Source organism: Haliotis cracherodii, unplaced genomic scaffold (genome assembly GCF_022045235.1).
Source record: "Haliotis cracherodii isolate W230 unplaced genomic scaffold, xgHalCrac1.p SCAF_13, whole genome shotgun sequence".
In the NCBI taxonomy this organism is placed as follows: domain Eukaryota; kingdom Metazoa; phylum Mollusca; class Gastropoda; order Lepetellida; family Haliotidae; genus Haliotis; species Haliotis cracherodii.
In genome coordinates, this window is record NW_027266268.1 from 20,486,760 (window position 1) to 20,512,915 (window position 26,156).

The window sequence follows — 26,156 nt, forward strand, 5'->3', positions numbered from 1 at the left end:
TGGCCCAGAAACGGTTCCATACAGCTTTACTCAAGCTATATCACAGCAACGGGGACCAGAACATGGGTCTTCGTCGTCATAAGAAAACACTTACTCCACTAGGCTACCCAACTACCCTTATTAATATCTTTATATCCAGGGTGCTTGAAAAATTTCAGCTTTTTCAAACTGCCCAAACTCTAACTCTTAACAGAAGCAGCCGATCATTGGACAGGAAACGGATCAGTTGTTACTGACTACAAATAGATATAATACAAAATGTTTTCTCTGTAGTCTTAGAAAGATTGCAATTTTTTTTTTTCAATGATGAAAAAATTGATTCAAGGCAGAATCCAAATTCACAGCCTTTTTACGCCTGTTAACCCTGGTATCCCTATCCTTGACTTTTGGTTAATGTCACATTGAATAGAACTTCAGTCACATGACGGCGTGTCAGCTTAAAGTAGGAAGAAAGCCTGAAGTCATGGTATCCCCTTCAAAACTTGAGTAGTATTTATCGTAAACTTATCGCAACTAGACCTCCGATATAAAAACCCCTAATCATGGCACAAAGTGTCAATTCCTTGATGCTTCAGTCAGTGACCAGAACCTAGAGTATCCGTCTACTATGACACAAGCCCCTCCCACTCCACGAGGTACTGGACCTTGCTGCTCGGTGTGACTCGTCTCGCCAACACGTGGAACTTCTCCCCGTGAGCCAGACGGTCCGCGGCACCAAAATACTGCTTCACACTTGACTTCAGACTCTGGAAATTAACTTCCTGAGCTCTTACTGCATGTATAGCACGTGGATCGACCACATTCTTCACAGGGTGGGGTAAACCCCATATCTTTTTGGGTATCTTTCTCGCGTATCCGTCGAGCATGGCGTCGTATTTCTGATTCTTGCGTCTGCTCCTTTTCTTGGGTAACTCCTCCGGCTGCTCTTCTTCTTCATAGTCCTCACTTATCAAATCAATGGACTCGTCATCCACGGAAAACTGGGACGAGTCCAGCGAGTATTGAGAGGAATTGTCACAGTCAGAATTTAACCGACTTAAATCCAGTAACCTGGCCCGAAGGCGCTCGTGCTTGGCAATTTCTTCATTTCGCTCCACAACAGTCTTGAAGGGATGGTTGGATCCCTCGAAGTTGATTGGTGGTGGGATGATGCTCTCTAGCGTACAGTGGGATGCTGTCTCAAAGCCGCTGTCGTAGTCATCAGAATTGTGGCTGATGGAGCGTCGACTGAAGGAACGTTTACGGCATCCATTGTAACCGCTGTACATCTGGCTTAGGCTGTCAGGGGAGTTCTGGAAGAACACATTGTCTTTAAATGTCAGTTGCTATTTCTGCAGTTTCAGGCTTATCAAGTGAGTGAGTGAGTTGGGTGGTCTGCTTTGAACATTATTTCAGCTATTTAACTCAGATTCCAAACTAAGTGTCCTTGGCAGGCGAACTGGTAAAGAATAATTATTTTGTGCAAAACTGGGATTTGTTCGTATTTCATTAAAATAATGCGGCCTGTATATAATCGATGATGACACACAATCAACCAAGTTACCGAGAAAGACCATCCATCAATTTGGTCGCATAGGTTGCTGAGGACCCAGAAATCAACAGAAAGCTTTATGTAAATATGATAGTAATTTTGGAGAAGGGAATGTCTATGTGAATAGGTAATAGAAGGATTTTTGGAAGAATTGATTAAAATCCATTCAATATTAAGGTGAGATAAACACTACCTGGGTGCCATTGTATAAAACAACCACAGCGCTACAACTGTCATAAGTCTAACTTCTTTGATAGGCATTTAGAAATTGGAGTACTAAGTAAGGATAAGGATTTTTGGATGAACAACTTCTTTATTACAATTAGGAGCCACGTTTCGGTGTAGGTTCTAACACCGTTATCAAGCAAATGAGTGTGGTTGACAAATATACAGGTTTCTCTACTCCAGTAGAACAATATCTACTCTACTGTATAAACATTGCCTCCTACGTGTATATATACTTGTCAACCACACTCTGTATATCACCTAAGCGCTAAGATCGGTTTGTACAACGGCACCGTCCTGTAGTATTTCCTGACATCTAATCCTATAAATTGATGCACAAACACAAGCATGATTTATTAATGCTAATTTTGTGCATTAGAAAATATACGACAAATACTAACCCATACCTTTCTTGCATCAAGAAGCAGTCTTTTGGCTTTTTTGGTCTTGAAGACAATAGAATCATCGATATCCATGCATTTCCTCTTGGTATACTTCACTGGAATTGGAGAGCTGCTGATAGACAAACAAACAGTACAGTACCACTCATCACGATCATAGAACCAATGGTTCTAGTGTTTCTTACCGGACATCATCAGGACCAGTAGAGAGTCATGTTTTCTGATCAGTGCAGTTCCCATTTCTTCAGAGCAAACGGTAGAGTGCATGTTGATCGTCAAAGGGAATATAATACAAACGAATACTTTTTACTTGCTCAATATGCGAAAACAAGGACCAGAGTACCTGACCCCTGAGGTGGTCTGATCGGACCGAAATTCTCTTTTCTGAAGTTTATGAAGCATTTAAACTGTCTCCAGTTTCATTACAGTATCCTGAAATGTTATTCCAAGACGCCATCTTGTTTTCTGGCAGACAAGTCAATATCCATCATGTGTCAGGTCAATATTGGAGGTCAGTGTCAACCACGTGATTAGGGGTTCTACATTGAAATGTTTGCGTGTTGTTTAACGACGCACTCTGAGGATCGTTCCAGCTATAATAGAGTGGTTGGTAAATAATCAAGTCTGGACCAGACAATCCAGTGATTGACATCATGAGCAATGATCTAGGCAGTTGAGATACGATGACATGCATCAACCAAGATCCTGACACCCTATCCCGTCAGTCTCCTCTTACGCCAAGCATAGTCACCTCTTATGGCAAACAGGGGTTGTTGAAGACCTATTCTCTACCCAGATCTTCACGGGTCCTATATTGAAATGCACTGTTTTGTCACATGGTATGGATTAACCAATGGAATGGCAAGATTTTTAAAAGAGGCATAACAATCCCCAACACCACACCGACAAAGAAGCACCTCAGAAGGTCAATATAGAATAAAAATCCTGATTCCTTTAATCAAGTTTTGAGACACCTTCCCAATGCCAAAAACAATTGTGAAAATGTTGCCATCCCCAAAGAAAGTGTGTTGTGAACTCCACATTCAGCAATATTGCACCTCCATGATCAATAATCTGTTTGGACTAGTGGTTGATAGCAGGAGTAACAATGCTGTTGATGTTCGCTGACACACAATCTGCCAGGTCACACTGTTAGACACAACACGATAGGAGTATATAGGAATAATCTTCCATTAATTTCTGTATCCATATCAATATATATATATTAATATAGTTTTGTGTCGAATGTCATAATTTCCGCTATTTCTTAGCTTTCCCCACTACACCAACTTTAAACTAATTGCACGTTGCTACATACCATTCTATGGGTACAAATGTTTTTGTTTTCCGTCCCTTCATCTGCAGAGTAGACATGACCTCATCCGAGATGTGTCCGTCGGTTGGCAGGATGACGGTCGGGGCAGGAGGGGGGACACGGACTCTCAACCCCCACAGCGTTATCTTCTTCTTGATCTCACGACCCCAACTGAACCTGTACGGTCACCAAGGACACAGTGAGTGAACGGAGTTTTATGCCAGTCAGTAATCAGTACTTCAACTTAACGCTAGCTGCAGTCAATTTGTCTCACGGCGTGTGGAATGTCGTGATTGTTCGAGTCAGTAAATTATCACAATTCTGGCTGGGATTATGGAGTCATAATATTAGCCTCTCCAGAAATCAAATGGTTGGTTCGTTTGTTGTTTAACTTCTCACTCAGCAATATTCCAGCCACATGATGCAGGTCGGTAAATAACCAATGGACCAGACAATTCAGTGATTGACCTACGCAATTGGGTTGTCAGCAAGCTTGACCACCTGATCCATTTAGTTGCCTTTTATGACAAGCATGGGTTGCTGAAACCCGGTCAAATGGTTAGTCCCTAAGGAAGCTTGTGTGTAGGTATTCCTCTACTCCGATATACCACACTCTGCGTGAAGAAAGGATGATATCTTCGTGGCAGCGACAGGAGAACTTTCTAATCAGCCAATCAGCTCTGAAGCTTCTAAATTCTTGGTACAAGTGAACGAAATATCCAGACCATAATATTATAGGGAGTACAACTGAAAGGTGAGGTGTGGTGAAAGGGTTTTAACGTCGCATCCAAGATTATTGCACTTATACAGTGATGTTCAGGCACATGTGTGTGTGTGGCTGCTTGTACTAGTCCGGACTGATGCCGATTTATAGTGCTAGCCCACTGAGATACCATGCTGCAGTTTAACATGAATACCCCACCATGCTGCAGTTCAACATGAATACCCCACTGAGAGAGAGAGAGAGAGAGAGAGAGAGAGAGAGAGAGAGAGAGAGAGAGAGAGAGAGAGAGAGAGAGAGAGAGAGAGAGAGAGAGAGAGAGAGAGAGAGAGAGAGAGAGAGAGAGAGAGAGAGAGAGAGAGAGAGAGAGAGAGAGAGAGAGAGAGAGAGAGATGGGTTTAACAGTACTCCAGTTATATCATGGTGTGTCAGCTTAATGTAGGAGGAAAGCCTGAAGTGATTCAGGTCTTAGACGTTTACAACTTTAAACCCACAAGCACAGGTATGAAGCTGACGAACTGAGAAACATAATCAAGATCAACTGAGATTCGAAGCCACGATCATAGTTTCTGGTGCGTCCTGCAGTGCCTTAGATCTTCACAAAGAGGTATGGTATAGGGGTAACAGATCAGGGCCCACTTGCAAAAATCGCTCTTAGCGCTAAGGTGATCGATACTCCCATTCTTTAACATAGGCTTACGATAGTCTTAGCGCTCAGGGCCCCGTTCCTCAAAGTGATCTAAGCGCTACGCTGATCGTAAGCCTATGTTAAAGTATGGGACTTACGATCACCTTAGCGCTAAGGTGATCGATACTCCCATTCTTTAACATAGGCTTAAGATAGTCTTAGCGCTCAGGTCCCTTTGCGCAAGTGGGCCCAGATTTGAATGAGTCTGCAACGTGGCTCACCTGGACTTGTGCGTCTGCAGGGACTGCAGCACCTCCATCTCCACTTCTTTATTTGACGTACAGTTCAACTGGAACACCAACATGCTTGTTTTGACTCTCATCACACCAGGTTGTACAAAATACCATCTACTATTTAGGGGCTCAATTTGAAAACAAAAATTAATGCAAGTGTCATTTTCAACATCATGCATATATTTTGTCACCCTTTGTTTTATTATTTTCAAATTGTTCCAAACTAGGAGAACATAAAAAAAGTATTTATCTTTCAGTTTCTTCCCCCAACAAATCTTTGAGGTTACCATACAAACAAGTTCTTAAAATCATTTTTTGAAATACCAATCACCGGCCTTAAAAACTTTCAAACTTATTATCTTCCTTGTGTTTCAGTTAAATGATCTTACTTGTTTGTTCATTTTTAGTTATTCTTTCATTGTTGCTTGTCCATTACCTCTGAAGCCTCAGGCCTCGAAGTTGCGACTGAAAGGGTTGCCAATTCGACCTAAATTTCAGATGTAGCCAAATGACTACCTTGCAGCTAAATTCTATTGGTTCACATTTGAGGACACAAGAATAAATAATAGCTGATTGTGGAAAACATGTCTGCTAATAGTTGCACTTGCGTGTAATACCTCCTAAAGTTGACAATGAACAGAAATACATAAATATCAATGTAATTATTTTATTTCAGTTGACAATGCTCATTGGATAAGCTAGGATATACCTAAATAGTCTACTAACATAAATTGCATCATTGTTTGAGTCACAAATAACAAACATCAAGTACAGTATCCACTAATATACAATTTCAAGACTAGTGCTATGACTTTTACATACTATAGTTAGTTATTTGATAAAAGATAATTTCAAATGCTTTTGGCTACCTACAATATTGGCTTGACTTGTTGAGTTTACCACTGGCTACTGGGAAAAAAATGCTTGTAGCCATATGGCTACTTGGTAAAAATTTAAACTTTGAGGCCTGAGCCTATCGATGAGATTGATTTTAATGGGTTGATTGGTTTGTTGTTTAACGTCAAACTCAGCAATATTCCAGCTATATGACGGCGGTCTGTAAATAATCGAGTCTGGACCAGACAATCCAGTGATTGATCTCATGAGCATCCGTCCAATTGGGATCAATGACATGCATCAACCAAGTCAGCGAGCCTGACCACTCGATCCCGTTAAATGCCTTTTACGACAAGCATAGTCACCTTTTACAGTAAGCATGGGTTGCTGAAAACCTATTCTACCCCGGAAATCTTCACGGGTCCTATCGATGAGAAAGCTGCGAACTATGGGTGGCGATATAACTGACCTTGTCCAGCTGCAGGTTGTCCCATCTGTCACACACCCAGGGCAGGATGACGTCAATCAGGTCGTAGTACTTCTTGGTGCCCTCCACGGTCAGGTTGAATAGAGACAAGTGGACGATGTCCACCCTGAAATAGTGAGTGAGTGAGTAGGGTTCAACGCCGCTTTTAACAGTATTCCAGTTGTATCACGGCGTGTCAGCTTAATGTTTGAGGAAAGCCTGAAGTGATGCAGGTCTCAGACATTTACTACTTTGGTGAAACCCACGGGCACGGGTATGGTGCTGACAAACCTAGAAACATAATCGGGGCAAACCGAGATTCAAACCCACAATCATAGGTGTCTAGCGTGCCCAAGGGATGCAACTCTGCAAACAAATCGCAGCGCCTTAGGTGACTGGGCAACCTGTGCACCCTTCCACCCACCAACCTGAAATAAGTTATAGGCATTAGCAGTGGAACGATACACTGGTAGATCAGTGGATCGCGATATTTTACTTCTCGATACACAATCACAGTAGCACACAAAGTATAAAATATATCGATCATTCCTTAAATGTTTGCTGTTACACAAAAAATATTTTCATCAATTGCAACACACTTGACGCTACCAACTGTAAATCGAATATTTGGCCATCCTGTTTATGAAAAAGATGGCTTACTCATTACAGATAAGAGCACATGTATGTATCATGATATGTATCGGATTGTGAACAAGGTATCGAGATACATATCGGATTGTGCACAAGGTATTGTGATGCTCATGATGTCAATCACTGGATTGTCTCGTCCAGACTTGATTATTTACAGACTGTCATATAGCTGGGATATTGTTGAGTGCTGCTAAACAACAAACAAACACCCTGACAGTGTTCAGTCTTACCACTTCATATCCAGCCGCTTGATGTACTCCGGGCCGTGGTTACAGTGGGAGCACACGAACATGTAGAATCTGTCCCCACACAACAGCGGCACCTCCAGACACTGTGTACAGGCTGAAACACGGGCAGATCAGACAAATACAGGTAAGATCAGACAAATACAGGTAAGATCAGACAAATCCAGGCAAGATCAGACAAATACAGGTAAGATCAGACAAATACAGGTAAGATCAGACAAATCCAGGCAAGATCAGACAAATACAGGTAGATAAGACAAATGCAGGCAAGATCAGACAAATACAGGTAGATAAGACAAATACAGGCAAGATCAGACAAATACAGGTAGATCAGACAAATACAGGTAAGATCAGACAAATACAGGCAAGATCAGACAAATACAGGCAAGATCAAACACATAGGTAAGATCAGACAAATACAGGCAAGATCAGACAAATACAGGTAAGATCAGACAAATACAGGCAGATCAGACACATAGGTAAGATCAGACAAATACAGGCAAGATCAGACAAATACAGGTAAGATCAGACAAATACAGGCAAGATGAGATAAATACGGGTAGGATCAGATAAATACAGGTAAGATCAGACAAATACAGATAAGATCAGACAAATAACCTAATTTATACCCTACTTTTGGTTCATTGCCATTGGATACTTTCAATTCAATGAAAACAAGAGTTTGCCACTAACGTGGCTATATCCCCTGCCCCTGTTGCAGAATTTCTAAACAAACCCTAACCTTTTTTAACCGAGGTGGAACTTGTCATGGAAATTGTAAAAAAAGAAGTGTTTGGAACCTAAGTCAATCTTGTTGCCATGGAGACGTAAAATATGTAAATTTCTAAATAGCAAAAGGCACCAGTTCAGCATGTACCTGACAAACCTGCAAAGTTTGAAAAAATATTGAACAGTTTATGAGTTCTGCTCCGGAAATGAACCCTACCCTCATAGAGCCTAAGTCCATCTTGTTGACATGGATACGTAAAAAATAAAAGTTTCTAAAATTTCTAAACAGCAAAAGGCACCAGTTCAGCATGTACCTGACAAACCTGCAAAGTTTGATGAAAAAATATTGAACGGTTTATGAGTTATGCTCCGGAAACGAATAGCACCCTTATAGAACCTAAGTCCAACTTGTTGCCATGGAAACGTAAAAAATGAAAATTTATAAAATTCCTAAATAGCAAAAGGCACCAGTTCAGTATGTGCCTAGTAGACATGCAAAGTTTTGAAAGAAAGTATTTAATGGTTTTTGAGTTACGCTCCGGAAACGAACAGCACCCTTATAGAACCTAAGTCCAACTTGATGCCATGAAAACGTAAAAAATAAAAATTTATAAAATTCCTAAATAGCAAAAGGCACCAGTTCAGTATGTGCCTAGTAGACATGCAAAGTTTTGTAAGAAAGTATTTAATGGTTTTTGAGTTACGCTCCGGAAACGAACAGCACCCTTATAGAACCTAAGTCCAACTTGATGCCATGAAAACGTAAAAAATAAAAATTTATAAAATTCCTAAATAGCAAAAGGCACCAGTTCAGTATGTGCCTAGTAGACATGCAAAGTTTTGTAAGAAAGTATTTAATGGTTTTTGAGTTACGCTCCGGAAACGAACAGCACCCTTATAGAACCTAAGTCCAAATTGTTGCCATGGATACGTAAAAAATGAAAATTTATAAAATTCCTAAATAGCAAAAGGCCCCAGTTCAGTATGTGCCTAGTAGACATGCAAAGTTTTGTAAGAAAGTTTTAAATGGTTTTTGAGTTACGCTCCGGAAACGAACAGCACCCTTATAGAACCTAAGTCCAACTTGTTGCCATGGAAACGTAAAAAATGAAAATTTATAAAATTCCTAAATAGCAAAAGGCACCAGTTCAGCATTAGTCTGATAGACATGCAAAGTTTCGTAGAGAAATATTTACTGGTTTCTGAGTTATGATCCGGAAACGATTTCGGGATGCACACACACACGGGCGGAACCCATTTCTATATCCCCCGCCAACTTCGTTAGGGCGGGGGATAAAAATATAATAATGCGGTTCACTATTTTTCAAAATCCCAAATAATCAAAAGGCACCAGTTCACCACTAGACTTATCTGTTTAGTAAGTTTCAACAAGAAATATACGATTTTGGAGTTCTCCAAAGGAAAAACAACAAGGATAATTATCTTACCTTCATGAAACCACTGTCTGCATCGACAACACTGCAACATCTGCTGGTACCAGCTGCAACATTTCAAACATTCACTGACTATTGACTGACATTAGACACAGGGAGTTGGGAGAACACTGCTTGAACAGTGTCCAGCCGTGGTTTTACCTTAACTTATGAAATTGGGAGGCCCTGGACCCCCACAAATTTATTTTCAAGGGTTCTTAAGAGAAATATGAGGGTCCTATAAAGTAATAAAATGGTGTTGTATACTGTACTTAAGATTTGATAACTATCCTCAAATATATTTTTTTTCCATTTCCATTCCTTACAAGATGGTGACCTGTCAATCAGACAGCTAGATATTATTCCAGCCAATCAGACAGCTAGATATTATTCCAGCCAATCAGACAGCTAGATATTATTCCTGCCAGACAGCTAGAGGTTATTCCGGCCAATCAGACAACTAGATGTTATTCCTGCCAATCAGACAACTAGATGTTATTCCTGCCAATCAGACAACTAGATGCTTTTCCTGCCAATCAGACAACTAGATGCTATTCCTGCCAATCAGACACCTAGATGTTATTCCTGCCAATCAGACACCTAGATGTTATTCCTGCCAATCAGACACCTAGATGTTATTCCTGCCAATCAGACACCTAGATGTTATTCCTGCCAATCAGACACCTAGATGTTATTCCTGCCACTCAGACAACTAGATATTATTCCTGCCAATCAGACAACTAAATATTATTCCTGACAATTAGACAACTAGATATTATTCTGACAAACTCACTCTCCCGGTCCCCCACAGTAACAGTAGCACTGCTGGCTGTTTGTCTTGTGTTGCGCATCCCACGTCAACTTGTTCAACTGAAACATGTGTAATGCAAGACAATATTAGAACAGAAAGTCTCATTTCTTTTGATACATTCGTAAGAAAGTTTATATTCCAGTTTTATGACTAAAGGTACTTTACAAAACACCTTCACTGTGACATTACCTTTTTATACCTTTTCTGATCGAGGCCCCAATCTGAGGATGACATGTTCCAAATTTGACCAAAAGTAAATGCATTTAAATCAACAGGAAAACAAAGTTTTCTCCGAAACTTACCAAGATGGTGACCTTTAGATCAGGGTGGCAGTGTACAAAGCGATCTTAGCGCTTGATCGTAACTCCCATACCTTAACATAGACTTATGACAGTTGTAACGCTAAGGTTGTTTTGTACAACAGCACCCAGAAAAATGCCCTCTATTGCAAGAGACAAATTGACTTTCATATGTATTTGCATTTATTGCGTTATAATCCTTACAAAAGGTGAACATATTGCACTAATTCGTTTAGCAGATGTATGCAAAGTGTGCACACCGTTTTCACATTAATAACTCCACCGAACGCAAATTCTTACAAATACATATGTCAACAGTAATTACTTCAGACTTCTTATTCAATGATGAACACAAATATTGACATCAGTACGAAATTAGTTTCATCGTTCAGCGCAATAATGCAACACAAGCCCCGCTCATTCTATTTTCAGCCAATCAGGAAACAGTAGTCTGTTAGTGGTCGTAGCCAATTTTTTTTCAAGTTCATGACACAATTGTTATTGCTTGGTTAGCCAATCAAATACATGTGTACTATGGAATTGCTTGCAAATTATCTATCAAGAATTGACTTTCACTTTGTGCGAGTTTACTGGAGTATTGACTTTCATAAAAGTGAGGTCCTAATGAATGTCCGAGCATGCTTACTTATGAAGGTCAGTTTCCTGGTCATGTGACCGGCCTCTCGTCCTATGTAAAAGGCCTATATCGTATAACTTCACATGGAAAACCCCTGGAGCTATAATTAGGATTATAATTCAGCATGGCTACTTACATTGTATGGAAATGTCTGCTTCATGGTTTGGAAAGCCTTTGCTGAAATTCAGACCAAAAAGTATGTAATTCTCAACAAATAACCATCTAAGACAGACCAATCAAATGCATGCTCAAAACCAGGCCATGTTAACAGCGTTAGAAATTGGCACTAGTCATGTAGTCCTTGCCGTACTGCCCAATAGTTAAGGTATCATAAGGACAGACTACTAGAAATGTGCTAATTTTAAGGGTTTTACTATATGTTATCATTATAAGGACTAGTGGACTGAAACTGTTTCTACCGCTGTGTTAATGTTGTCTTCCAGTAAATCTATGCCGACTGTGTAGCAGACTATACACAAAAATAAGAGCTGAAATTTTCTACTGGACAGAAATGCAGCTGTTTCAGACACTAATATTACTTCAGTCATTTTCATTTTGCTTCAATAGTGTGTATATATCTAACTTAAGGGCGTTTCATCACTGAAAATAGTAAATATTGGCGCCTGACTAAGATGATCTTTCATAGGACTGAATATTTTCATGTTGTATGGACACATTGGGCAAACCCCCTAAAGAAATCCCTTCTTTAACGCCGCACTCAGCAATATTCCAGCTATATGACGGCTGTCTGTAAATATTTGAGTGTGGACCAGACAATCACAGACAATCCAGTGACATCATGAGCACCGATCCACGCAATTGGGATACGATGACATGCATCAACCAGGTCAGCGAGCCTGACCACCCGATCCCATTTGTCGCCTCTTACGACAAGCATAGTCGCCTTTTATGGCAAGCATGGGTTGCTGAAGACCTATCTTCATGGGTCGACATATATTCAGCCAGGTCATCATAACCACCCAATACACATAAGTTGACTTTTAACAACAAGCATGGTGTACTGGGGCCCTATTTGGTCCTGGAATCCCCATTGGGATTAACCATTTGATAACTGATTAAAAGATTAAAACTGCACTTAGCAATATTCCCAGTTTCATATGAATTATATAATCCAGTCTGGACCAAGGTACTGGGGGTGACTATTGGTCTGGAAATCACCATTGCGATAACTATCGATATTGAAAGCAACTTTTGCAATAACTATTGATATTGCCAGCAACTATTGTGATAACTATTGATATTGCCAGCAACTATTGTGATAACTATTGATATTGCCAGCAACTATTGCGATAACTATTAATATTGAAAGCAACTATTGCAATAACTATTGATATTGCCAGCAACTATTGCGATAACTATTAATATTGAAAGCAACTATTGCAATAACTATTGATATTGCCAGCAACTATTGCGATAACTATTAATATTGCCAGCAACTATTGCAATAACTATTAATATTGAAAGCAACTATTGTGATAACTATTAATATTGCCAGCAACTATTGCGATAACTATTAATATTGAAAGCAACTATTGTGATAACTACTAATATTGAAAGCAACTATTGCGATAACTATTAATATTGAAAGCAACTATTGCGATAACTATTAATATCGAAAGCAACTATTGCGATAACTATTAATATTGAAAGCAACTATTGCAATAACTATTGATATTGCCAGCAACTATTGCGATAACTATTAATATTGCCAGCAACTATTGCGATAACTATTAATATTGAAAGCAACTATTGTGATAACTATTAATATTGAAAGCAACTATTGCGATAACTATTAATATTGAAAGCAACTATTGCGATAACTATTAATATCGAAAGCAACTATTGCGATAACTATTAATATTGAAAGCAACTATTGCGATAACTATTGATATTGCAAGCAACTATTGCGATAACTACCGTATTTTCTTGAGTATAGTGCGCACCCATGTATAATGCGCACCCCCCTCTAGCGGGTTCAATATTTTGGAAAAAAAGAAATTTGAATATAATGCGCAGAAATGTTTTTACACCGTACCCTTTCAGCGAAGTCCGGCAAACGAACGGGTGCTGATCGAGAAACTTCCGTCAGTACAAATTCGAAATTTGAGATAAAAAATCACCAGACATGTTTATTTACCGTTTAAATAGTATTTATTGTTCTGCTAGGCATTGTTTTATATCTAGGGATTAAGATTACCTTGTGTATTTTCTCGTAAACTAAGCCGGAAACAGCAATCAGCTGTACACACGTTTTCTTGGAATCGACCGGTGATTCGGTCAAGACACACCCAATGATATAACTTTACAGGATTTTTAATGCAAGGATCGGCAACAATTGTATCTCAAACTATTTTATTTATCAGGAATAATATATTCCATTATTTTCTTAATTAAATGCAGCCTTTACTAAACATATTTAAAATAATAATAACCCTAAGCGAAGCAGCTGATCGCTATTCCCGGGTATTATTTTTTACATGGAACATGTCTGACCAGTCACCGTCAAGGCTCACGCGCACGGGATCACGTGAGCGCGAGAATTTCATGTTGACATAAAATCGTCAAAGAAAAACAAATATGACTTTTAACGAGTCAAAGTATGTCATTTATGATATATGTATCCATTCTCAGTCAACTAAAGTTCGTTTCAAGGCGTCAATAGCGGTATTCTGACCGTGGTTGCTGTTCATAACGGTGAGTTGTGCGATCTTCCGATCGCTTCACACACGATTTCGCCGAAATTAATAAAAACAATATTATAAGGAATTTTGAATAAAATTAATAAAGTAAGTTACAAACATAAGTCCAGAAATACAAAGAACACTTTTTATAGACAGACAGTGTAATTACATAATTATTTTGCGTATTTCTGTATGGATTTGTTGACATGGTATTTCCGGTGTTTCGTGCTCACGGTAATGTCTTTCCATGGGGGAAAAAAACATCCAAACTCATAATTCGTGTATAATGCGCACCCCCTTCTACACAGCTGTGTTTTTTGGAAAAAAAGTGCGCACTATACTCAAGAAAATACGGTATTGATATTGCAAGCAACTATTGTGATAAATATTGATAGTTTTCAGTGTATCATTTGAGATGGATTTTAGAGTAGAATTAAACCTTGCACCTGAAGTTTCCTTTGAATGTGATAACCATAACAACAAATAAAAAGTAAAGTTTGAGATATGACTGATTTGTTTTTTCTTTACCCTAATAATTTAAGAAAATGAAACTTCCACATTACCATGTGTAAATTACTACTACTAATGATAAAAAACCAAACAACAAATTTGAACATCATTGCATGTATTTTAATGATATGGTAAATACAATCAAAACTATCGATATTCCTAACTGAAATCGATACTATTGATCGGAAACCGATTTAACAATCGATTTATTGACTTTAAGTGCTTACCAATAGCAATATATCGATATTTTGATTTATCGTGACACCCCTACAAGGTACTCTACCTGTTGGTCCCTTCTTGAGAGCGCCTCCTCTCTGCAATGGTAAATAGTGATAGTGTGATGATATTAAAGAAACTGTTTTCAAACACGAAATTAAACAAAATGTCTTTAGGTGAGGTGAAATTGGGTTTAACGTCGTGTCCAAGATTATTGCACTTATATATCGACGTGCATGCAAGTGGCTGCTTGTACTAGTCCGGACTGATGCCGATTTATAGTGCTAGCCCACTGAGATACCATGCCGCAGTTTAACATGAATACCCCACTCAGACAATGTATACTGACTCCGAGCCGACCAGTCCTTGTTTTAGCCCTTTAATGCCTAGTGCCAGACAGGGTAACAACAAGTACCATCTTTTAACGTCTTTTGGTATGACACGGCCAGGGATCGAACCCCGGACCTTCCGCTCTCCGGGGGGACGCTCTACCACTAGACCACAGAGACGGTCAAAATGTCTTTAAACGACATATCATGCAAATCATAACCTACAATAGGCTTTTCAATATGCAGTCTTATTTCTATTGTCTGCAGCATCCAAACAATGTCTCTGAGACTCCCGGTATTCTGACTTACCTTGACGGTGGTAGCAAACACACACAGCCTACACATGAAGTCCACGCTGGGCTGCAGGATGGCGTCATCTATTGGGGGGTTGTGACACTGCTGGTGGTAGCCTGGAGACAACAACGCACAGGTGACAACAACACTCACGTAACAACACACACAGGTGACAACAACACTGACAGGTGACAACAACACTAACAGGTGACAACACTCACTGGTGACAACAACACTGATGGGTGACAACAACACTGACAGGTGACAACAACACTAACAGGTGACAATAACACTGACAGGTGACAACAACACTGACAGGTGACAACAACACTGATGGGTGACAATAACACTGACGGGTAACAACAACACTGACAGGTGACAACAACACTGACAGGTAACAACAACACTGACAGGTGACAACAACACTGACAGGTGACAACAACACTGACATGTGACAACAAAACTCACAGGAGACAACAACACTGACAGGGGACAACAACACTGACATGTGACAACAAAACACACAGGAGACAATAACACTGACAGGTGACAACAACACTGACAGGTGACAACAACACTGATGGGTAACAACAACACTGACGGGTGACAACAACACTGACAGGGGACAACAACACTGACAGGTGACAACAACACTGACAGGTGACAACAACACTGACAGGTGACAACAACACTGACTGGTGACAACAACACTGACATGTAACAACAACACTGACTGGTGACAACAACACACACAGGTGACAACAACACTCATAGGTGACAACAACACTGATGGGTGACAACAACACTCACTGGTGACAACAACACTCACTGGTGACAACAACACTCATAGGTGACAACAACACTGACAGGTGACAACAACACTGACAGGTGACAACAACACTGACAGGTGACAACAACACTGACGGGTGACAACAACACTGACTGGTGACAACAAAACACACAGGAGACAACAACACTGACAGGGGACAACAACACTCAAAGGTGACAACAACACTGACTGGTAACAACAACACTGACTGGTGACAACAACACTGACTGGTGACAACAACACTGACATGTAACAACAACACTGACGGGTGACAACAACACTGACTGGTGACAACAACACTGACAGGTGACAACAACACTCACAGGTGACAACAACACTCATAGGTGACAACAACACTGATGGGTGACAATAACACTGACAGGTAACAACAACACTGACAGGTGACAACAACACTGACAGGTGACAACAACACTGACAGGTGACAACAAAACACACAGGAGACAACAACACTGACAGGTGACAACAACACTGACAGGTGACAATAACACTGACAGGGGACAACAACACTGACAGGTGACAACAAAACACACAGGAGACAACAACACTGACAGGTAACAACAACACTGACAGGTGACAACAACACTGACAGGTGACAACAAAACACACAGGAGACAACAACACTGACAGGTAACAACAACACTGACAGGTGACAACAACACTGACAGGGGACAACAACACTGACAGGTGACAACAAAACACACAGGAGACAACAACACTGACGGGTGACAACAAAACACACAGGAGACAACAACACTGACAGGTGACAACAAAACACACAGGAGACAACAACACTGACAAGTAACAACAACACTGACAGGTGACAACAACACTGACAGGGGACAACAACACTGACAGGTGACAACAAAACACACAGGAGACAACAACACTGACGGGTGACAACAACACTGACAGGGGACAACACTGACGGGTGACAACAACACTGACTGGTGACAACAACACTGACAGGTGACAACAACACTGACAGGTGACAACAACACACGGGTGTCAGTTGATGGTGTGTGGGTTGGTTGGTTTTTTGCAATATTCCAGAAACATCACTGCAGGGGACACCACAAATGAGCCTCACTGTACCCATATGGGTAATTGCACCAGAGCCTTCAGCTCAACAAGCAAACCTTTTTCATCAATAGGCTACTACACCTCTGCCCTGACAGTTGTTTGTAATAACACAAGAACTGCAGTCATTTGTCACTGTGTCTGGGGACATGGAACAAATCCAACCATGTACATATGACTATTAAAAAAAAGCAGAAATTTAAATCATAATTATTTCTTTAAAATGGCATATCCAGTGTTAAATCCATGATAATGGCCTTACCTAGTCCACAGTTGTCACACAGTACTATTTCATTGGGGACATCCGACCTCTCATCTCGGCATATACAGCAGGCAATGTCGCCCTTGATGGCCCCTGGAAACAGCCAATGAAACATACACAGTGAGTGAGTGAGTGAGTGAGTGAGTGAGTGAGTGAGTGAGTGAGTGAGTGAGTGAGTGAGTGAGTGAGTGAGTGAGTGAGTGAGTGAGTGAGTGAGTGAGCTTGGTTCAACATGTTCAAGTCCCTTTTGAACAGGATTTTTTTTTTAGTGTGTCAGCTTTATGTTGGAGGAAAGCAGGGCTAGATTAAAGGAACTTGCACCAGGTGCATGTTGACATGAAAACAGAGCTCCAGATAAGCTTTTGGTGTTGTGGGTATTTTACCCATGCATTTTAAAATCATTGGGTATCAGTAATTCTATCTGGGTATTCAAATTTCTGTTACCCACTAGCTTTTACACATGTGGGTATTTAAGTTAAATATTTAAAAACACTATTCATCTAGTCCCTGCAAATTGGTGTCGTGTGGGTTCGAGAGCTTTACAGGACTCAAAAATACCATGATACTTCCACAAGAAAGTGTGATGGCAAATGATCATGATGTAACTGTCATCGTGGAGTTTAGCAAGGTTGCCGGAATGCCCGTTTATAATTTCAAAATAAGTTGCTGATTTGCTAATCAAATACTCAGGGTTACTTCACAATAATTTGATGATACGCACAAGTTTTATTTTTGTAGCGTATCTGTTATGTTCGTTGCATATTTGATACGCTTGGATTTTATTTTACTACGTATTTCTGATGCGTATTTTACGCAGATACACAGCTTATCTGGAGCTCTGTGAAAATCTAGATGAACCCGACAAAAAAGGTTGCATTCTTGTCCCATAAATTTATATGTACATAGATGCATAAAGTGAACAAGTCCATCTCTGATCTCTGATGACTGAGTCAATATTTTTACATAAACATGATAAATATTGCTGTAAATGTACTGCTGACAGGATGTGCATATAATCTTGAAGTACCCACAGTTTAATGACGTCAACCAGAAGAAAGAATGACAAATTACACAACACAGGGTCTAGTTATGGTCTTGTTTGTTTCTTTGTTGTTTAACGCCGCACTCAGCAATATTCCAGCTATATGACGGCGGTCTGTAAATAATTGCGCCTGGACCAGACAATCCAGTGATTTTATGTAGTATTGTACATTAAGCTAAGAGGTATTCACTGGATTCAAAGATTGTTGTTGTGTATAAAAGATAGAGTTAGTCAGGAACTTCGGGGCGGAGGGTGGTAGGGGTAATAAATACAGAAGCCCTGTCGAGAAATCCCACTGAACCTACCTCGTTGAATGTCCTTGAAAAGCACCCAATGTTCAGAGTTGTCTTCGAAGTGGACCAGACACTTGCCAACCTTATCGTCTATCTGAAATGAGTGAGTATGGTCTTAAGCCTCTTTTAGTAATATGCCAGCAATATCACTGCAAAGGACACCAGAAATGGGCTTCACATATTGTACCCATGTGGGGAATCAAACCCAGGCCTTTGTGATGAGCGAACACTTTAACCATGAGGCTACCCAACCTATCCTCTTCCTGAATTGACACCATGTGAAGGAGCTAGGACATGTTTCTTCATACATTAACATCAATCTTAACTATGTTTGTCTAGAATCTGAACAAGTATGGACAGGGACACCTTCAGCATAAATTGGTTTGGTTGGTTTGTTGTTTAACGCCGCACTCAGCAATATTCCAGTTATATGACGGTGGTCTGTAAATAATCGAGTCTGGACCAGACAATCCAGTGATTGATCTCATGAGCATTCATCCACGCATTTGGGATCGATGACATGCATCAACCAAGTCAGTGAGCCTGACCACCCGATCCCGTTAGTCGCCTTTCACGACAAGCATAATCGCCTTTTACGGCAAGCATGGGTTGCCGAGGACCTATTCTACCCCGGAATCTTCACGGGCTGTCAGCATAAATACATTGGGCCATTTTCAAAATGTCGGAGGCCACACTCTGAGAGGTTATATAAAACTGATGGAGAGAGAATGACCATCCACATGCAACGTAAGAGATATGCAGAATGAAAGGCGCTGATAGTAAATTGAGACGAATAAGGAAATGAAAATCTGGAGATTTACATTCAATACTGTTAACAGCTTTATTTCTGCGCCGTTAAAATATTGCGAATACCACACCAAAGACAATACTACGACGAGATATTTTTGCGAGTTGCCGTTTTGAGATGACACCTTGATTACCAAACAATAGACAGCTTCTCTCCGAAGCTAGTTTATCTGAGTTGGCCGGAAAGTTGACCAGTGTCATTAAACCGATACACGCAAGATGGCTTGTTTCCTGTGTGGACAAAATTGCAAAGGACACTGACGCAATCAAGCGAGGTTGGAAGAAGGCAGGATTACTGTGAGGCAACAGTGACACTAATTGGTCTGTTTACACTGTCATTTGTGATGTATTGTGTGACCATTCTGCATTCATTTGAGTTTTTAACTTATTGAGTAACTTGTGGTTCTGGTTGATGATTTCAACATTTGATGACGTGTTGCAATGAATAAAATATGCATCTATTATTTATACTTATTTTTGCGTTTTTAATTTTTGCGATTGAGTCTTGTTCGCAAAACTCGCAATAATAAAACGGTCGCAAAAAATTCCCTGTTTACAGTACTCAAAGCAGCGGTCCCAGTGATGTAAAATATTCCCATAATTACATAAACTACATCCATCTACAGGATGTCCCATTGGGACATAAATATTAAGCACAAATCAATAAATTATTGCGAGAATCCTGCTGTTTGCTGCTAATGTCACACTTAGCAATATTCCAGCTTTATGACAGCAGCATCGAAATAATTAAATCTGGACCAAACAACCTGTGATTGATGTTATGAACAATGTTCCATGCAATTGGGGCATAATGATACACAATCTCATTAAAATCAGATCTTAGTTTTACAAAGATAAACAAAGATGTGTGGACATCCCATTACGGGTCACATCAGAATGACCTTTCGCGAATTTTGACCGACCAATGAAATGACTGACAAGAAATTGACATTAGCCAATCAGAAGGCAGCTTTCTCGAGCTTTACGACACTAGTTTCAAACTGGTGACTACGCTTCGAAACATATTTTGACGTATTCTCGATTAAAAAAATTAAAACTGATAAGAAGAACATTCTGGAAAGTGGAATGGCTTATAGATGGCCTAGATTGTATCGATATAATCATAAAACCCGTAACTGTCATTCAGAATAACCCGTGTTAAATATTTCGTGGTTGCATGATTAGAAAACACATTACAACATTCACTTGATCTGGTAAGAGACGCTCTGATTGGTTGGATGAAAGGTCGTTCTGATGTGACCCGTAATGGGATGTCCTCAGATCTTTGTTTAGTAATAGCGAGAACTAAGATCTGATTTTAATGAGATTGGAGTGAGTGAGTGAGTTGGGTTTAACGCCGCTTTTAACAGTATTCCAGTCATATCACAGCGTGTCAGCTTAATGTGGGAGGAAAGCCTGAAGTGATGCAGGTCTCAGACGTTTACCACTTCGGTGAAACCCAAGAGCACGGGTATGGTGCTGACAAACCAAGAAACATAATCGGGGCGAACCTGGATTCGAACCCACAATCATAGGTTTCTGGCGTGCCCAAGGGACGCAACTCTGCACAGCGAATCGCGGCGCCTTAGACGACTGGGCCACCCGTGCCCCCCTAATGAGATTGGATGATACATGTCACCAAGTCTGACCACCCTATCCACTTAGTCACCTATTAGTATTATGACCTGTGAAGATCCGGGGTAGAATAGGTCTTCAGCAACTCATGCTTGCCATAAAAGGCGACTACGCTTATCCCAAGAGGCGACTAACAGGATCGGGTGGTCAGGCCTGTTAATGCATGTCACCGTATCCCAATTGCATAGATCAATGTTCATGCTGTCAATCACTGGATTGTCTGGTCTTTGACTTGATTATTTACAGACCAGCGTCATATTGATGGAATATTGCTGAGTGCAGCATTAAACAACAAACAAGACAAGCATAGGTAGTTGGGGAACAGTTTTGACCCAGTATCCCGACAATGAACTAACCTTCATGATCTTCCCCAGGTAGAAGAGTCCGTCACTCCATCGACACAACACCTCCAGGCTGACGTGGAACTTCCCTGCCACGGTCTGCGTCACCGAGCCCGGGGGTCTCCCTTTACAGCTCATCTCACCTGTCGACAGATCAGTCTCAGCATCAACATGATACAGGTGAGTTAACTAAACGGGTTTGAGGCTAGTCATGGCCTCCCCATCACCCAATCTCATGTCAGCACAAACATGTCATGACAGATTAACCAGGACTCACTCTTGGAATTTTCTGACATGGGCCCTTTATCATGTTTATGTGAAAATTTCAAATATTCCAGAGGTACACCCACACAGCACAATGTTAAAATGCCCCATTGTATTTGAAAATGTGGCCTTTTTTCAAATTTAGGGAGTAAAAGCATAGAATTATCCCTGATTAACTATGGTCATACGAACAAATTGGGTTTCTTTATTGACATCAACATTCAAAAGAAATGACTTATTTAACGTGACTTTTCCCTTTATCTACATGGAAATCTGCAGCCTTGTTCAAACAAACCCTTGAAAATACTGGAAATCACTCTAATCATGCTAATAAAATAAACTCTACCTGCGAAAGATGATTTCTGAGTATTAAGGGAAATCCTTATGCTACCAGGTGCTCCCCGCTGAATTTCAATTGTACCCAAAAAAGAAAGTCGAGCATTGGTGATATCATTGCTAGTTTCAATCAAGGGAGGACTGCGTAATTTGATTTCATGACTATTTTTGGCTATGGGGCTCAAATGGAGAAATAATACACTGGATAATTAGGAGATAAACATACTGTGATTTCAATGTAGGGCTAGGTTACCTGTAGATTTAACCATGCTAAATTGGATTTGGAACCGAACGCGCAGCCAAAATTCCAAGCTCTGTTGTCTCCAAAACGTAAATACATTCCCCTTGTAGATTTCTATCCTGTTTTCTGCACGAAATGTATTGCCACGCATCCTTTGAATATTGTAGTAACCGCATCTGTGCATTTTGTAACCTGTAATTGTAGATATAATTATTTATATATGCCTACCAACAATGACTGAAAATAGTACTATTCTATGAATATTAGCTTCCGCGACGAGGCGGCCGTCAAACCAGCTGTTTCAATCAGAGGGGGTATATTGTGATTTAATAACCTCTGATTGACCAACGGGGGCAAGGGTGGCCCAGTCGTCTAAGGCGCCGCGATTAGCTGTGCAGAGTTGCGTCCCTTGGGCACGCCAGAAATCTATGATTGTGGGTTCGAATCCCGGTTCGCCCCGATTATGTTTCTAGGTTTGTCAGCACCATACCCGTGCCCGTGGGTTTCACCGAAGTGGTAAACGTCTGTGACCTGCATCACTTCGGGCTTTCCTCCCACATTAAGCTGACACGCCGTGATATAACTGGAATACTGTTAAAAGCGGCGTTAAACCAAACTCACTCACTCACTGATTGACCAACAGAATCAAGTAAATTCCAAATTCATGGTAGAATTGAGGTTGTGATCCCAGCAGGCCATCAAAACATCACTGGCCAATAGGTGACGGCCCGGGAGCACCACATTTGAACAGCAGGTAGACCCAGGAACGCCAAACTAACACATAATTCGACAATACAGGCACTGACTATCTAAAATATACTTCAGCAGCGTTAGATATTGGCACTAGTCCTGTAGTCCCTACCAAACTGCCCAATAGTGGAGGTATCCTAAGGACTAGTAGAAATTGGCCTATTTTAAGGGTTTTTAGGGGTTTTGCTATATGTTATCATAATAAGGACTAGTGGACTTTTAGTTTCTAACCCTGAGTTGACATCAAACATATTTGGTATGGATGATTCTGATAGAATGTAATTAAATGAAAATTAATAAAAGCCCACTTCACCATTCATATGTCTTAAAAAATAAACATGGTTCATACAAACATATTCATAGGTCATGATTCAGCTCTCTAAGTTCTTTTTTTTTGTTAGGGAGCCAAGTGGCTCCAAACATGATTATTTAGGTGCCAAACCTAAGTTTTTGGGAGCCAACACATATCCTTAACAGATATCGTCATCAGTTATGTTGACTTTTAGGCAGCCAAGTGGCAAGCAGTAGATAAATCTAGGTCGCCAACATTGGATTTAAGTCGCATTTGGCCACCAAAATGTTCACTACTTGGAGGGCTGTGATTGGACAGATTCGACTTTCCTTCCTTAAATTAAGGCGATTAAACTCTTTCAGAATCATAAAAAATTTCAGCTGATACTGTGATAGGGATTTAATCATGTTAATGATACACTGCAGCGATAGACTCTTACATGTTTAGTCCACTAGGCTTTACAATGCGAACGTATGGTAACACCTTTAGAATGGCAAATTTCTTCAATCCGAATGATACCTTAACTATTGGGCACTTTGGCAAGGATTTTAGGACAGGGGCCATTTTCAATGACTATTGTGATCCATTAAAGCTCGGAGCTGGCCATTCTAAGACAAATATTCAATCATCAAAGGAAAAGAAAACCAGCTTTAAACGTGTTTAGTTGGTAAGGTGAAATGGCGTTCAAGAGAAGTGCTCTGTCTGTATCACTTGTTGTCAAATCATGTGATTCCTAGGCAATTGTTTCTGTTAGGTTATTTCAATAGTTGTGTTTTTTTAATTGCTTAAAATATGTTTGCAATTAGTTTCTGTATGAATGTTTTATGGTATTAAATTTAACGATGCTGTTCATGACATTCTTTATGTTCCTTGAACTGATATTATATAAGGATTTTAGGGAGGTGAGGTGAAATGAGGTTAAAAGTCATGTTCAAGATTATTTCACGTCTATGTACATGCATGTGTGCACGAGTTTGTGGCTTCTTGTGCTAGTCCGTACTCATGCCGATTTTATAGTGCTAGCCCACCGAGATGCTATGTCGTACATGAATACCCCACTCAGACACAGTATACTGACTCCAAGCCGACCAGTCCTTGTTTTAACTCCTTAATGCCAAACGCCAGGCAGGCGAACAAGTACCATGTTTTAACATGTCTTTTGGTATGACGCGGTGACGCAGTATGACTACCGATCTTACGATCTGTAGGCAGCCGCTCTATCAGCGGTTCACATATTTCATCTTAAGATGGCTGATGAAAGTGCAGCCTCTTTGTCTTTATTGGTCCTGTAGATATATATCTACAAGTTACCTCTACAAAGCCATATCAACATGAGATATAACTATATTAACATGAATGAGAAATTTGTTATTCCAAATTAACTGACATTTGCTGCAGATGTGGGACTGAACATCAGACTCTAACCAAGTCTAGATAATCCCATGAGGTACAGGCCGAAAATAATATTTAACAAATAATTTAACTAAATTTTACAAGTAACCCCATCATACACTTGTCGCGTTTAGTAATGATAAATGATCCCACAATAAGACACTAATTTGCGACGTGGAGATTCACGATGTCCCGCACATTTGGTGAACCTACCAGAGAACAGACTAGCCACATGTGATCAGGTTTTCATCATAACCTGAAGCATGGCAGCAATTGACGAGGATACATATATATATATTCACTTATGCTGTCTTACTCTGGGCCAATATTTCAAAGTATGTCTTTGCCAATGGCTGCTTCAGATATGAATTAAAATTGAAAGGATCTATATAGAATAAATCAATTCTTGGTTAACCAGGTTACATTTTTTTCTTCAAATGTTTACAAAATACTGCAGGCCTATGGGAGTGGCTAGGCTTAGAGGTCTGGCTTTATACATCCATGATTTGCGATGAAGGCTACGTTTTAATAGTGTAATTACTTCGAAAACTGACCATAGTTGTACCCTTTGGGGTAGATGTGTTCCTCACTGAGTGTACCCCAGGTAAGACAACATGCTTTATGACAGCGTACTGGGCAGTGTTACTGTAAAACGGTAATATTGCCAACAAGGCTGTGATCGCGAAACACCATAACTGCTTATTGATTGTCTACCGCGCTAAATTGCTTATCGAAATTCACAGAAGGGGGCGGGGTTTGTTCATGAATACGACATCATGGATATTCTCGGCTGTTTTCAATACATTGTTTCATAATATATCAATATATTCACACATACAATTGTTGGATTGTTGTGAGTGACACTTCCCCGGGGATGTATTAATGTCACAATATCTGAACAAATCGTATCGATAAGTTCAGGAGAAATTCAAATTTTAGGGTTACGTTTCAGCAATATGTGACATTTCTCAACCAGTTATACAAACGGACGCCATTTCGCAATAATTGTAGGCACCAGCCCACGGCCGGTGGTCAAAATGTCAACAGGTATTTAAACCATGCGAGCCCTTCACTGACATCGTCAGCGACCCGGAATGTACACATTGCAGAGCGACTGCCCGATACGTGACGATTGTTTACCTGTGTGGTGACAATCAGAGAATTGTCCAGTAGAAAAACACCACGAGTAGATTTGGTATATCCGTATAAAATCTCCACACGTTAATACATCTACAAAACAACGATGTTCAACACATCAGTTGATAGATTTGTATATTCAGCAAAATCAAATGTGTATTTCT

The 26,156-nt window shown here is 40.2% G+C and overlaps 1 protein-coding gene across 1 annotated transcript; it reads right to left on the bottom strand.

The window, feature by feature from the left end:
• Positions 1-246: 246 nt before the first annotated feature.
• On the bottom strand, positions 247-26,156 carry LOC139459759 (metal-response element-binding transcription factor 2-like). Its single transcript, XM_071241420.1, has 15 exons — positions 25,996-26,156; positions 21,596-21,723; positions 18,810-18,891; positions 17,463-17,555; positions 15,289-15,389; positions 14,718-14,748; positions 11,359-11,399; positions 10,269-10,345; positions 9,491-9,543; positions 7,299-7,410; positions 6,421-6,544; positions 5,103-5,170; positions 3,476-3,649; positions 2,158-2,272; positions 247-1,292 (listed from the first exon to the last, which is right to left on the bottom strand). The coding sequence occupies exons 2-15, from the start codon at positions 21,716-21,718 to the stop codon at positions 606-608; spliced, it is 1,881 nt and encodes a 626-aa protein (XP_071097521.1). The 5' UTR covers positions 21,719-21,723; positions 25,996-26,156; the 3' UTR covers positions 247-605.